At 44.6% G+C, this 15677-nt stretch overlaps 1 protein-coding gene and 1 long non-coding RNA gene across 6 annotated transcripts in view; both read left to right on the forward strand.

The window, feature by feature from the left end:
* Positions 1-12911, forward strand: part of SGPP2 (sphingosine-1-phosphate phosphatase 2) — a 137212-nt gene extending 124301 nt beyond the window's left edge. For 3 of the 5 annotated variants that reach the window (XR_009700739.1, XR_009700736.1, XR_009700738.1), the window contains 3 exons: positions 8310-11780; positions 11887-12043; positions 12823-12911. Coding sequence is in view for 1 of the 5 variants with exons in the window: in XM_061187875.1 (XP_061043858.1) it covers positions 8310-8861 (552 nt within the window). In the remaining 4 variants the exon portion in view is untranslated. Of the gene's footprint in view, positions 1-8309; positions 11831-11886; positions 12051-12822 lie in introns of those variants that run through there. The other 2 variants (XR_009700737.1, XM_061187875.1) reach the window with 2 other exon arrangements.
* A 299-nt stretch (positions 12912-13210) lies between these two features.
* Positions 13211-15431, forward strand: LOC133100846 (uncharacterized). The gene is made up of 3 exons (XR_009702548.1): positions 13211-13256; positions 15073-15254; positions 15373-15431. It is a non-coding gene; the product is annotated as an uncharacterized LOC133100846 (long non-coding RNA).
* Positions 15432-15677: the final 246 nt, after the last annotated feature.

Genomic DNA, 15677 nt, shown 5'->3' on the forward strand with positions numbered 1-15677 from the left:
ACAAAAATACCTAAATTGTCTTTATTACAATGCCACCTTTTATGGCTAAAAATCCAACTGTGTGGCTAGAAGGAAAAATCTGTACAGCAGCAGCCATGTTGGCCAAAATTACTTTCGCCTCAAATGCTAGGGCTGTGGACCAAAATTGTCTCATCTCCTGATGCACTGAAGAGGAACAGAATTAGTTTATGATTAATATTCCAACCAGATGTCCGGGAATTTGGTGACTGCAGTTACAAAGGAAGACAGGGGGAAGGAAGGCACATTTTCTTTTATGTATGGTAACAATGGGTTTTAAATATTATGGATATTCCAGAAAGAGAAAGGCATTAAATTCTCCTAATCTGTGTAACTGAATATCTGCTACCTGTTAGGCACTGTGCTAGGAGCTTTGAGGAACAATGTCAAGTTGCCAGAGAACTTCCTCCTTGCTGATCAGACTGTTATAATCAACTCAGGAGAAAAGCATGTGAACACGTAACTACAGGAAAGGCAATTTAAGAGAGGGGCTTTTTGGATGGATCTAGAGACTGTCATACAGAGTGAAGTAAGTCAGAAAGAGAAAAACAAATATCGTATATTAACTCATGTATGTAGAACCTAGAAAAATGGTACAGATGAACCGGTTTGCAGGGCAGAAATAGAGACACAGATGTAGAGGACAAACGTATGGACAACAAGGGGGGAAAGGAGTGGGAGGGGGTGTGTGTATGATTAAATTGGGAGACTGGGATTGACATATATACACTAATATGTATAAAATGGATAACTAATAAGAACCTGCTGTATAAAAAAAATAAATAAAATTAAAAGAAAAAAAAAGAGAGGGGCTTTTTGAGTGCTGTTAAGCAAGTGCCTTTACATTCAGTTCAGGCACAGGTTATTTCCAACTGTGGAGGTACAGGAAGATATTCTGGAAAGGAAGTAGCTTTTGAGCTGAGCCTTAGATGAGCTGATAAGATCTTGATAGATAGAGATGGTTAAAATGTGCCGTACATAAAAGGAATGTAAAACTATGATAAAATTGTGCAAAGCACGTTTGGGAAAAGCAAGTAGACCCATCTGACTGGCGTGGAATGTTCAAATGGGAAAGGAGTGAGAGAAAACCCTGCAATGGTAGGTTAATTAAACCCATATGAAGCAGGACTCTGAGTCTGTCGAGAGGTTGGTATTTCTTTTTTTTTTTTTTTTTAATAAATTTATTTATTTATTCATTTATTTAATTTTTGGCTGCATTTGGTCTTCGCTGCTGCACGCGGGCTTTCTCTAGTTGCAGTGAGCGGGGGCTACTCTTTGTTGCGGGGCACAGGCTTCTCATTGTGGTGGCTTCTCTTGTTGCAGAGCACAGGCTCTAGGCGCGCGGGCTTCAGTAGTTGTAGCACACGGGCTTCAGTAGTTGTGGCTCGCAGGCTCTAGAGCGCAGGCTCAGTAGTTGTGGCGCACGGGCTTAGTTGCTCCGCGGCATGTGGGATCTTCCTGGACCAGGGCTCGAACCCGTGTTCCCTGCATTGGCAGGCGGATTCTTAACCACTGTGCCACCAGGGAAGCCCCAGAGAGGTTGGTATTTCTCAGAGTTGTTTCTGTTTAGACTCACTACATCAGCATTATGTTGAGGTGTTAAAATGCAGGCTCCTGGGCCACACTGCAGATCAGAATCAGAGGGCAGTCCTCTGGAATCTACATCTGAATAATTGTCCTAAGTGAATTCTGCTGCACACTAAAGTTGGCGAACATTGGTTATTGAAATAGCAACCAGGAAGGCGGTGAGTGAATGCTGTGGACAGGAGACTGGCCGGCAGGCAGGGAAATGAAGGTCTGGGTGGGAGAGTGGGCGTTCAGAGGTGACAGCAGGAGCGGGAGCTTGTGGATGAAGGAGGGGGCGTCTGTGACTGCCGGTCAGAGGTGGTGAGAGGGAGGAGCAGTCGTTAAGACTCTGAGCTTCTGCCACCAGGGAGCCTGCGGGGGGGGGGGGTCCATCAACAGAAATACGTATAATTAATGAATTTCTCTGAGCCCTACAGGGTCACTCTGAACCCCTAGTCCTCTGCAAAACTGTGTTTAACCCCTACAGAAATGGGGGGGGGGGGTTAAACACAGTTCAACCCTAACAGAAATGCCCACATGAACAATGTCTTGACTTTGCAAAAGGAGTCTCACATCTGCTCAGGAACCAGTCCGAGCCCCTAGCACCACTGTTGGCCTGTCGGACGCCATGATGTGACGATAACATTGCTGGGTCCCTTGCTGTCTGCCCAGGCTGTGACCTTGAGCAGCTTGGTCTTGCCCACTGCCCTCCAGGCCCAGCAGCTTTCTGATGTTGTCCCACCAGCTGGTCTAGGATATGCTGTTGGTGCTCTGAGCTCTCAGTCCCTGACCCATCGGCATCCTTCCCTGCTGATCTGCGTGTCACCAGTAACTCTTCGGCTGCTTCACCAGGCAAAGCAGATCTGTGCCCATGACTCTAATTCAAGGGCCACAGTGGATGATACAGATGCTCTGCCTTTGTCATGGTGTCATAAAGTGCCCACATGGGGCACTGTGGCCTGGAGGTATGAGGAAGAATGGGTTCCCCCCTTTGGAGAGCCCTCTGCCAGAAGGTTCTCCAAGCAGCATTCTTTAGCTCTGTGTTTTGCAGATGGAGGCAAAATGACTCTTCCATCCTCTCTGACTTCCTCCGGGCTCAGACTCGAGTTCAGTGGGGCTGCCAGAGACACTCGGAGTGGCAGAACCTCCCCTCCCCACTGAGAAAGCAGAGGCTTGTGCTGGGTATCGAGTTCATTGTGCCTGGCCCTGCTCCTCCCCGCAAACTGTGTGTTCCTTTAAAACTCACAGAAAGACGCCCTCAGTCCTCAGCAGGTGATGCTTCGACAGGACAGTCGCATGCCCCCATCACCATATATGCCCAATCTCCTGTGGAGGACACCACTAGACTCACCTCAGATCCCCACTTCCTATGGGGAATTGAAAGGCAGATCCTGTTTGGAAGAGGAGAGATGGAATTATTTTCACTTAATTTTTTAGAGTAGGCGGTACATTTATAGGATATAAAATTCAAAAAGGCGAATCCCCTGGTGGTCCAGTGGTTAGGACTCCACGCTTCCACTGTAGGGGGCCCGGGTTTGATCCCTGGTCAGGGAACTAAGATCCTGCAAGCCGCGTGGTGTGGCCAAAAAAAAAAGATTCAAAAAGTACACACGGGTATCCTGTGAAAAGGCTCCTTGCCAACTCCATCCCCTGCCATTCAAGTGAACCTGCTTGTGTATCAAGTAAAAATGTATCCATATATTCTACCACTGTTGTAAAAATGGAAAATGGTAGCATACTGGACACACTGTTCAGTACCGTGTGTTTTAAAATTCCACATCAGAGTCTCCTCATCCTTTTTACAGCTGCAGAGTATTCCATTGTATGAATATACCACGGTTAGATTTAACTGGCCCCTCTAGGTAGAACTCGGCATTTTTCCAGGGTCCTGCTATTACAAACAATACTACAATGGACAGCTTGTAAATACTTCCTTACAGACACGGCCTTACAGACACGGGCGGGTGTATCTCTATGGTCAAGACCTAGAGTGAGATTGTGGGTCAGAGGTTATATGAATGTGTAATTTTTTAAAATATTGCCAGGTTCCTCCCCATAAGGGTTGTGCCATTTTGCATTCATGTGATTAAGAGACAAGAGTCCCTTTGCCCCCAACTACTGTTTCATCAACAGAATACTGTCAAACTTTTGGATTTTGTTAATGCTGATAGGTGAGGGGTACATTCTCAGTGGTTTGTGGGGCAGGGGAGGGAGGGCGGGGTCACGTTGGAACCTCTGGGTGTCCAGAGCACTGGTTCACACACAGCACGCACGACACTGTTATTTAGAGAAAACAAAAGAGGCCACCAGCTTTTTTATTTTTCTTTAAAATGTCATTTTTTATTTTACTTTTTAAATGAACAAACAGTGAAATTGACTTTGCTTTGGGTGTATAGTTCTCTGGATTTTAACGCCAGGATAGATCCGAGTAACCACCACCGCAACACAGAACGGCTCCATCACCCCAAAAGAGTCCCCCATGCTCTCCCTTTGTAGTCACACCCTCCCCCTGCCCCTAGACCCTGGCAACCACTGATCTGTTCCCCATCCCTGTAGTTCTGTCTTTTAGAGAATGTCATATAAATAGAACCACACAGCATGTAACCCTTGGAGACTGGCTTTTTCCATTCAGCATAATTTCCTGGAGATTTCATCAAAGCTGTTGCCTGCATCAGTAGTTTGTTGTTTTTTATTGCTGAGAAGTATTCCATTGTATGAAAGTGGCACAGTTTGTTTACCCCTTTAATGACATTGGGTTTTTTTTCCAGTTCTGGGTGATTATTAATAGAACTGCTGTAAACATTTGTGTACTGATTTTTGTGTGAATGTAAATTTTAATTTCTCTTCAGCATAGCTTAATTTCCACTTCTTATTATGAATAAATTCAGGTATATTTTATATGTTTAAGAAGCATTCATATTTCTTTTCCTATAAAGTGCTCATTTCCTTTACTCATTTTTCATTTTGGTGACTTTTATCTTAGACAAGTTGGTTTGGGGGTGCTGACAGGACATCTGAATGAAAATGTCTAGCTTTCGGTTTAAAGAGGCAGGACTAAAGTTTGAGAGAGATGCCTGGAGACATAGTTGGTTTTTTTTTTTGTACTTCGCTTTTTAACTTTTTTATTGTTGCATAGTATTCCACTCAATGACTACACAATAGCTTATTTGACCAATTTTTTAAAATTAATTTTTATTGGAGCATCTAAACATGGGCATTTCCACAGACTGTGTCTTCAGGCTCTGCATGTTTTTCTCTGTTGAAAAGTTTGTGTAGGTCCATGGCCTCATCTCTCCATTCTCTACCAGCGTGACCCTCAAATCTATGTCTCCAATGTCATACAGCAGAAACTAACACAACATAGAAACTACACAAACTATTCAACAGAGAAAAACACGCAGAGCCTGAAGACAGAATCTGTGAAAATGCCTGTTTAGGATCTATTAGGATCTAAAGGAGGAAACCAAGAAAGAGACTTCTTAGGGGTCAGAGAAGAGCCAAGATGGTGCAGGGTAATATTAATAAAAGCTGAATATTAAAGGTCTGCTAAGTGAAGGGTGTCAGTCCACAGGGTCCAGTGTTCAGAAGGAGAAACAACATCTCTTTCCAAGAATTCTAAGCAAAACCCGCACAATTTTGTCTGATTGGACTGGTGTAGGTCACATGACCACCCCTGCACCAATCACGGTGACCAGGAGATACAGTGCACTGATTGGCCTATCTAGGTCATGTGCTCCAACTCCATAATTTTCCAGAACTTCATGGATCCCCAAGGGGAGGTATGAGGCTATTGGGTCAAAGACAGATGCTGAAGAAACAACCAGCAAATGTCTAGTAAGTGGCCTTTGAGAATGGTGTATCATCTAAGTCTAGGTTGACAGCACTTGTGTTTCAAGGTGCAGAAGTGGAGATGACAGGTGTAGAAAATTCAATCCAAGAGTTTGGCTTAAGTTTTGGTAACCAGGAAACTTAAATGAAGGATTGCTCCTTTTTTTCCCCCAAAATAAAGTAACATCCGTGCATAATCATAGCACAGGAGAAGGTCATGGGGAGAAAGATCATGGAGACTGTGAAGCCTGAGGGATATTTGAAGAGAAGGATGATGGCGGAAGTAAGAACAGGTAAAGCCCAGGTGCCACGTGAAGGACATGCAGCGACACAAGGCTTCCCCCTACTCTTGCCCCTCTCCTATCTGTTCTCCTCACTGCAGTCAGAAACTCTTGTCATGTTGGTACCCAATGAGAGCTACGTCAGTGGCTTCACGTTGCTCCCTGGATGCAGGCTTTAGAAAGCGGACTGGACTCTAGGGCCCTGTGGGAAGTGTCTCCTACCTGTGTTTACTCTTTACTCTCCAGCCCCAAGGGACCATGGAGATCCACAGGCTTATCCCTTTCCCTCTTAAACAACAGTAATCCTCTGTCTCTCCACTAAGCTGTAAGCTCCGCCTAGGTGTGGTTTTGATTGTTTGGCTCAGACTGGATCCTCTAGCACTGTGTCTGGCATATAGCAGGCACTCACACATGGGCACTGGAACGAAGAATGGATGCCCTCTAATGTGTGAAATTTGCTGTAGCCTCAGTGTTTATTTCTAAGGTCTGATTCTCACCCATTGTTCACTCAAATCAGATGTCATTTTATTAGAAACTAAACAAGAGAAATAATGAATGAAGCTATTAGGGAAAAAAAAAAAAAAAGACCTAATCCTTTAGAATTCTATTTTATGTTTATATGAAAAAAAAAAAAAGAGTGGAAGGCAACATGCCAAAATATAGACAGCATTAACTGTAGGTGGTGGAAATAAGGATCTTTTTTTTTTTTTCTTATACTTTTCAGTGCTTTCCAGTTTTTCCACAGTGCATGTGTTTTGCTTTTTGGTGTTTCCCAGATTTTCCAATACACTGAGGAAAGTGTTTCAATTTTCCAATGGTAAACTTTCAAAATAATCCATGTGCAACTTTGTAACAAAACCACAGCAAAGCTCCTCATTCTCTGACTTAGATGTATTCATCTATTGGTTACATTAAGAATTCACCTTATTTGTATGGAAATATGTTAATATAAATGTTTCAGACATTACATGAAATTTCTAAAAATCTTATATTTTCTGGTATAATGTTATAAATCATAATTCTAGTTATGACTTTAAAATGTATATCTCAGAAATAACTAAATTTCCTTGTCAATTGCATTATGAACTTTCATCAAATCTTTAACCACGGTCATTTTTAAGTCTTTTGTCATTTACAGACAGTTCTGGGTGTACTCTAATGCTTTTGCAAAAATGTTCCTATAAAAGGGTTTCATCTTCAAGGAATTCATGGAAAAGACTCTGACAAGTACAGGTTTCTGGTAACTGACTATACTGCTGAACTGAATGAATAAGCATTTTCAGAACTCTAACGGAAAACTGATGAACTCATAAAAGTGCTAACAAAAGATCAAGATAAAAAAAATTAATTACATGGGACTGAGTGAACTGATGAGGATGAGTATAATTTTTGTGACTTTCTGTTTGAATAAAAAAAAAAATCCCACAAGGACTCAGAGGCAAAAAATATACAAATCAATTTTCACTGCAAAGTAAAGGAGCTGTTACAGTGGAGGATTACTGGACTGAATGTCAATATTACGACGTAGTATGAGTGTGTTTCGTGTTTGGTAATTGCAATCATTGTTGCTTTTGTTGTGGTCATCCATTTACAATACTTGGTGTCAGTTTATCTCTTGTAAAAATAAAATACAGTGTGTGGGTGTGAAAAAAAAAAAAAAGAATTCACCTAATGAATTTTGCTGCGAGAATGCTAAAGGAAGAAGAAAGTGGATGACATTAAGGAGTTAAAAATATTTTAAACAGGAGTTTAAGGAAAGAAGCAAGGAGGGAGGGAGAGAAAGAGGAAAAAATAGGGAAGGCAGGAGGGTCAGAGGAAGCAAGAAAGAAAACCAGAATCTAAAATGTAAAGAAGAATTGATTAAATCAAGCATGGTGCATGCACCCAGTGAAATATATACACTATTTGAAATTCTGTCTCTGAAGACAGAGTGGTAGTACCCAGACGGGCATGGCGGAGCTTCGTCACCACCACATCTACAACGACGTCTCAAACCACCCAAAGTAAACGCGCTCCATAAGTAATGACGGTGTGCTTGCTATGAAGGTGGCTCCTGAAGAAGCCAGCTTCCTCCTCCAGCCAGCTGCAGCCCCGACCCCTGCCTGCCAAGAAAGGATGACGCCACCTCTGTGAAGATCATGACAACCCTTGTGATATACTATGAAATCAAAAATAATAGATTAAAGGGAATTCCCTGGCAGTCCAGTGGTTAGGACTCAGCGCTTTCACTGCCATCGCCTGGGTTTGGTCCCTCGTCGGGGAACTAAGATCCTGCAAGCTGTGTGGCGCAGCCAAAACAAAAGTTTTTTTAAAGTACAGAATTCAAAACAAAAAATAATAGATTGAAGGAACAGTGTGATTATAGCTATGCATTAAGAAAATATTCCAACAGACAGAAAAACTGGAAGAAAAGACATAGCACGAATAGTGTGATTGTGGTTTGTATTTTTCCTGTTTTCAGATGTCTACAACTGTACCTTTTAAAAATATGTATTATAAAATAAAACAATATAAAAATTGTATTTTAAATGTCAAATCAATTATATTTGAATCAAAATTATACCTGTATACAGGGGAGCACTCGTTTGACTTACATCGTCCTTTTCTCTCCCGCAGGATGTGCTGGGTGGTATCCTGATCACCGCCATCCTCATCGTCCTCACCTACCCCGCCTGGACCCTTATCGATCGCCTGGACTCGGCCAGCCCCCTCTTCCCTGTGTGTGTCCTGGTGGTGCCATTCTTCTTGTGTTACAATTACCCCGTGTCCGATTACTACAGCCCGACCAGAGCGGACACCACCACCATTATGGCTGCCGGGGCTGGGGTGACCATAGGATTCTGGATCAACCATTTTTTCCAGCTCGTGTCCAAGCCCACGGACTCTCTCCCTGTTATTCAGAACATCCCGCCCCTCACCAGGGACCTGTTAGTTTTGGGTCTGACCAGATTTACGGTGGGAATTGTGCTGCTCCTCCTGGTTCGTCAACTTGTACAGAATCTCTCGCTGCAAGTGCTGTACTCCTGGTTCAAGGTGGTCACCAGAAACAAGGAGGCCAGGCGGAGACTGGAGATTGAAGTGCCTTACAAGTTTGTCACCTACACGTCAGTTGGCATCTGTGCTACCACCTTCGTGCCAATGCTACACAGGTTTCTGGGATTACTGTGAGCCTCAAGTGGTTGGAAATTAGCTCACTGGACATGAGAGCAAGACATCAAAAAGTTGTTGAGTGGGGAAGTTTTGACAACACATTTTTCTTTAAAAAAAAAAAATGCCCTAAGTCACATGTCTGTTTTGCTGGTACCTGAGAGAAATGTTGCTGCTTTATGGAAGGAAAAATGGTCTCATGGTGACCACTAGCCTGTAAGCGTCATGTTGCAGATGAAGCCAGGCAAACCCGCAGCTGAGTTCTTTAAGGCGCCTCACCCTGTCCATTACTTGGACTTTGGACCAGTCCTGGGCTGGCAGGAGTTGTGGCCTGGCTTAGGAACGGCCACAAGCCCCCCTGGGTTCTGGAGAGCCTAAGGAGACGGGCATGATCCAGGAGGCTGGATGTCGGGCGTTCCTTTTCAGTTGTGACCTTGGCCAGCACTGAGCCTCATTTCCAAAACTGGAATGTTGGCCCAAGAGAAAACGTGGCGCCACGTAAAACTGCATTCCTTGGACAGGGCGACTTTCTTGTCACGATGATCACATTAGACAGTGCCTGCTCCGGGGGGGAAGAGCACCGGGAACCTCGCTGGGAAGCAGGAAAGGTGGGGGCAAAGCTGGCGAGGTCACGGGCAAGAGCCTGCTTTCCTTATGCATCCTGGTCTCTGTCGGGTGCATACTGAACCGGGATCCACTCCTCGTTTGTACACTTTGCAGGATTCCAGGCACCATTTCTGTCCTCTTCTGACCCATGAACCCAACTGGCTGCTCCCATCTCATCTCATCTGGGTTCCTTTGAGTGTCCTGCTCTCTCCTGCGTCAGAGTGACTTGGGACAAGCCCTCTGCTCTTCTTCAGCTTTCTTGCTTCCTTACAAACTGGGAAGACGGTGTCGTCTGCCTGTGAAAGTGGATCAATAGAAGAACAGATGAACACAATCGTTCCTGGGGCCTGACAAAGAGGGACTAGCCCTCCCTCCCTGACACTCGTCCTCCACTTCTTAGTTACTTCTCCTAAATCTATTTTCTCATCTGCTGAATAGCATCAGCGGCTCCCTTTCCATCTTCCCACCTCTTACCTCTTGGCAGTTTTAAGGGTAATTAATGCAAGAACAACATCAGCCTCTCTTAGGAAAACAAGCCAACAAAATACAACACCTTTAAATCTCGGGGAGAGTCCTTAGACTTAGGAAGGTGGTCATTATGCAGACAACCCCCTGCAGGGGTTCCTCTTCAGTTCTTAAGAATGAGGAGGAAAAGGTATCAACAATGTTCTTAAAAGTGAGTAGCAACATGTAATTAACAAAGTGTCTTTTGCGTGTAGTGCCTGAGCTGCTGAGCCAATGATTTATAACCCTCGTGCATCCTCACCATGCACACACTTTGGGGGAAAATTAGCCTGCCTGGAGAGTAAGGCTCTTACCTCTGCATCCAGTGTGAAAACCGAACACCCGTTTCTCCTGATTTTGAATACACACCCTGGCCTTTCGGTTGTGATGATCTTTAGTATTTGACTTAATGCTCCAGTTTATTGAGAAGAATAATTGTAAGACATCCTGTTTCTCCTTCAAATTCTTCTGAGATTTTTCATAGTTAGAAGGCTGGGGTCAAAATGACTTGCCGTTTGCCTGTTTTTAGATCATACTCTGACCAGTATTTGTGGCACCGTGATGGGGAGATGCCCCAGCTCACGGGCACCCCTTCCCTAGGCCGCCCCACAATGCAGTGCATGGGGCACTTCCCTGTACCTCCGTCCCCACAGGCTGCCAAACCCGAGGTCACAGTGCTAGCTAATATTTACGCAAAATGATTTTAGTTGATTTCTCTGAAGCCAACTAGCAAAAGGATCAGCCTTTTCCACTTGTATCTTTTGAGAAGAAGGGCCATAATTATTGTCACAGCAGTGGGTGTGGGTGATTCATCTGTGTGTGTGTAAATTTTACTGCTGTCCTTTCGTTTTAAGTCCCGACAATAGGATTGCGATCAGCTGTATTATATATTTAAGGCTGTATTTACACAATTTGGATTGAGGATGAATATGTTAGCCACAGCTCATTAAAGAAAGACCCATGGATTCGTCATGGTTGGTCGCTTTTCAAAGTCTCTTGATAGAGCATCTGAAGAATAAAATGTGCATATTGGTGAGGCCAAGCTTAGTTTTTGAGCACTACAGCTCTGTGGCTTAGAAACTGGTTGGAAAAGTCCTTACCTGATTCAAACTGCAGCTTGGCCAGCCCTCTTCATTCACTTCACACAGCGCTTCACTCTGTTAGACCCTCACACCCTCTCAGTCTCTCTCTCACACACACACACACACAAACACACACCCCACTTGCCCCTTCAAAGACTATGCCTTCTGTTTCTGACCTTTGGATTTTCTCTCTGGGGAAAGACTGCCCCCTGCTGGCTTGCTTCAGGCTTGGTCCAGAGCCTCTCTCTTGAGCAAGAGTCTTGGAGATGAAGAGTTTCAGAATCCAGCTCACCGTGATGTATCCAATCTAAGCTTAGGACCTGCGGTCTGGCCAGTCTTGAATTTGGAAATGGTGACACCAAAGCCCTCGGGGTCGGCCCCTCCAGGCAGAACAGCGTGCCCTTTTCCTGCCTGTCCTCATCCTGCTCCCAGCCCACCACCTCTCTGGACCAGGCCATCCATCCTGTGACTGTCATTTTAAACAGCCATCATTTCAGGCCAGCTTTGCTCAGACTTGCACCACAACAGAATGTGCAAAAGAAAAAAAACGCAGACGAGACCATGAACTAAAAACCCTAAACAGCTGAAATCACCCCTCAACGTGCCTGCAGATCACAGTGTAACACAGGATTTTATTGCCCAAATAGGCAACTCATGCTTCCCGAGTGTAACCAAAGCATGTGGTGTTTCGGGGCCGTATGCTCCGGGTTTCTATTTTGGAAACTTTCAGCTGTCTTGCTTATGTACCGTATGTAAATTTATTCTTTTTAAAATAAAATCATTTTTGTTTGATTAAGATTTATTAAATGCTTTAAAAGCCAGTGTTCTGCTATCTTGGAATTTTTTTTTCCTAGATCTTTTTCCCCCAGATCCTCAGGGTTCATGCGACCTGAGTTGAAAAGAGGCGACAAAAATAAACAGGAGGCTGTACAATTCTCTACTGCTGTCATGATTCAGTCACGTGCAAATGTTGGTGAGCATCATAGCAGCCACAGGTGTGATGAACAGGAAGTAAGTGGTAAGACTGCATGCTTAATTACCCTCCTTCAACTCCTTGATACTAAAGAACATCCTCTTACCACACTTCGAGATAAATGTCACTCTGTGTTGAAACGTAAATGTTAAAGGTGAGGCTGGTAAAGGTAAGTAAAACAGATGAGAGTATGTTGTCTGCTGAACAAAATGGACCTGACCGCATTTCACATTCACATCATTGCAACGATATGCTCTGCCTTTAAGGGTCCGTTGCTGTTTGAAATGGTGCCAAAGGCCGATGACGCTCTTATTTGCAAGGCTGAGGCTAGGACCTATTTGTACCTTGAATGCTATGTATTTCATAATACCTAATATGCTGCCTACTTGAGGCTGGATGAGACCTCAGCTGCCCTGTGGAGTTCTCTCCAGAGAGAGGAGACTCAGGCTCAGAAAATTACAATCCAAGACCCAAAGTGTTAAGGCTATAGGGAAAAGACAACTTTGTAGTGTGAATTGAGAAGAGGGAGAGAGGAATTCCAGCTTTGAGGTCTGTGACTCAAGGGAGGCTCGTGGGAAAAGCAGTGTGTGTGTGAGCCAGGCTTAAAGAACAGATGGGGTTTGCACAGGGATGTGACGCACAGTAGGTATGAGATGGTACTCCATGGTGAGGGCACAGCTTACCAGAGACACTTCTCCAAAAACCTCCAGCTCTAACAAGGAGAAGACAGACCACACCCGTGCTGGTGAGTGTGTGTGGGAATAACAGTGGTGGCAGGGGTGGGATAAACGGTGAGCAAGGGGCTTTGATGTTGCAGAACCGAATCACGAGAACAGGAAGGAAGCATAAGAAGCTCTTTAGTCCATTTCCTTGCCTCCACATGGGACCATCCAGAGGCGTTGACATCTACAGGTGATTAGTCTCCTTTCATTGTTCCTCATTCGAATATTTACCCGTGGGTGCCTTCCCCTTCTGCCGTCTCTGAACCTGTCATTCCCACGTCCTCTTGTTCATCTCTCAGCAGACGTGCCGGCAGCGAGGGACTCAGTCTGTGACCTTGGTGCCCATGCCTCTTCCCTCTTCTCTTTGCTCAGCTCCCTGAAGTAGTCCCATGAAACTTCATTTTAAAAACATTTTACCATGATCCTGGCTCTTTCCAGGACCCGTAAATACTCCATGTTGCTCTTTGATGATCAAGAACCAAGCCCTGTTTCTCTAGTAAGAGACAGGTTAACCAGAACCAAGTGGAATGTGAGTATAGACGTATCTCATTTTATGGAATAGATGTTTTCCTAAAAGCTGCCTGTGTGTTGGTTGTTTAAATGTGAATTTTAAGTGCACCGAGGGATTTGCTGTTTAAAAATCATATGGCAATTCTTCATTTATGTAAACATAAGGCTCCTTAATGGATTATTTGGGATACACCACGCACGCATTTCTTCTTCAAGTGGGGCACACCTGTAGTGCAGACTTGACTATTTACAGGATGCATATTAAGAAGAATGAGAGCTGAATGTGGACCATGAATAGAATGTTAAATTCTTAAACCTGTAGCCTCATGAGAGAAGGGAAATCTATACGAAGCCAAAATCCTTTTTCCTCTTCCATGCCTGTCTGTATAGCATGCAAAAGCCAGCAAGACAAGCAAGGATGTAGCTGGAGTTCCGGCTGGGACGCTTCTTTGCTGCACACACTCAACACACCTGCTGGCACCTGTTAGCTGGCTCTCTCTCGCTGTGACATCAGGGTCCCCTTGGTTGGAACACAAGCCAGATTCTTTCTCAATGGAGAGGTTCAAAGGATGGCAATGCCTCTTCAATACACACAAAGCCAGCCTTAAAGCATTGGGGGTGGGGCAGGGTGACAGTTGGTACTGCCATCATGCCATCTACCTGCATCCGTGAGCCTAAATAGGAGCCAGGACCTCCTGGGCTTCCAGTCTGCAGTGTCTCGTGGGAACCAGGTGGATGACCCTGTGACAGGGGAAACTGTGCACAGGGCACACTAAACACAGACCATTTTAGCCGTCTTAATTAGGTACTGATAAAAATATTTGGCTGGAAAACTATTTTTGCTGTGGGGGAATAAAACCACAGCTTAACGTAAATTCTTCATGAAGTGAGTCAATCAATTCTGCTGCTATTAAATAGGTAATAGTATTTTTAGCAGGGTATCCCTTTCTACTTTATCTCCAACATCATAGTTTCTTCATTGATAGAAACTCAAAATATCCATCTTCCATGTCTCTACTTGTTCTATCTTCGCTCTGGCTTCTTAAAGATATGGGATAGAGTTATAATATGCTGGTCTATTAATTTTATCAGCTATGTAATTTTTCAGTCTGTTTTTTTATTCATTTTTCCCCTTCCTATTGGTTGTATTTGCCACGTTCTTTGCTTGTCTGATAATTCTTTTTATTGGATGCCAGATTCTGTGAAGTTTACAGTGTTGGGTGCTGGATATTTTTTTATCACTATACATATTCTTTGTTCTAGGATGCAGTTCATTCCTTGGAAACAGTTTGATTCTTCTGGACCTTATTTTTAAGCTTTATTCGTTGAACCAGAGTAACACTTTAGTCTAGAGTTGGTCTCCCCACTACTGAGGCAAAGCCCTTCTGGGTATTCTCCCCATGGTTTCCGAGGTTTGCTAGCTCCGGCCCACCTTGTGTGGGCTCCCGGGGCGGTTCCCTCACGTCCTGTGGATGTTCCAGGTGGTCTCCTCTAATGGGGCAGTTCCCCCACATGCATGCACTCAGTGCTCAACGGAAGACTCAAGGGCAGGGGCCTCTGCCTATCTCTCCTCAGCTCTTTCCACTTCCCTGCCAACTCTAGCCGCTTCGGCCTCTGTGGACTCCCAGCTCCACCTCCTCAACTTCTGGAGACCTCCGACCTCCACCTGGGTCCCCACCCCTGCACCACAGCCTGGACTCTCTCCAGGCCGTAAGCCGGAGAATCACAGGCCTCACCTTGTTTCTCTTCTATCTCTTGGGGAGTCACTGGCCTTCGTTGCCTGATGTCTAATGTGTTGAAAACCATTGCTTTACGTATTTCATTTGGATTTGTAGATGGGTAAGCAAAGGAGGAAAATGTCCCTTGGGAAGAAGGAAGTAAAGACTACATGTATGAATCAACTAGGATGCAAGACGCTGAACTAACGTGAAGACTGGAGAGGAGGTCAGGTCCAGCTGATCATGCTTGTTCGTATTATGCTCCAGAACAAGCCCTGTCCAGGGCCTCCCCGTGGCAGGTGTGGAGCCCAGTGTTTCCCACAGGTTGTCTCACCTACACGATCTCTCTCCTCCCTACAGCACGGTTTGCTATTGGGGCACCTTTCTGTCTGGCTTATTTTGCTTCATCTGCCGCAGGCTCACCGCCAGGGCTCCGTGTTTAAATGTTGTGCCCCACACTCACAGCTAAGAGATCTCCAGTGAATCCCGTCTGTCTCTGAGTAGCCTTTCACCCCACATGTATCCAGCACCAGTGTGGATGTCTACACAGCTTTGCCTCTGTTACAACTGGTTTCTTGCTGGCCCTAAGTAGGTACTCATTTTAGGGGTGGGCGGAATGTAGGAAATTTCTTTTTCTGCCAGGTTTGGAACCAAGCAGGCACATTTCCTCAACATCCTCACTTTTCTGTCTTAAAGAAAGGGCAGATTTGCTTCGCATGTCT

The sequence above is a fragment of the Eubalaena glacialis genome, chromosome 1 (genome assembly GCF_028564815.1).
Source record: "Eubalaena glacialis isolate mEubGla1 chromosome 1, mEubGla1.1.hap2.+ XY, whole genome shotgun sequence".
Lineage (NCBI taxonomy): Eukaryota > Metazoa > Chordata > Mammalia > Artiodactyla > Balaenidae > Eubalaena > Eubalaena glacialis.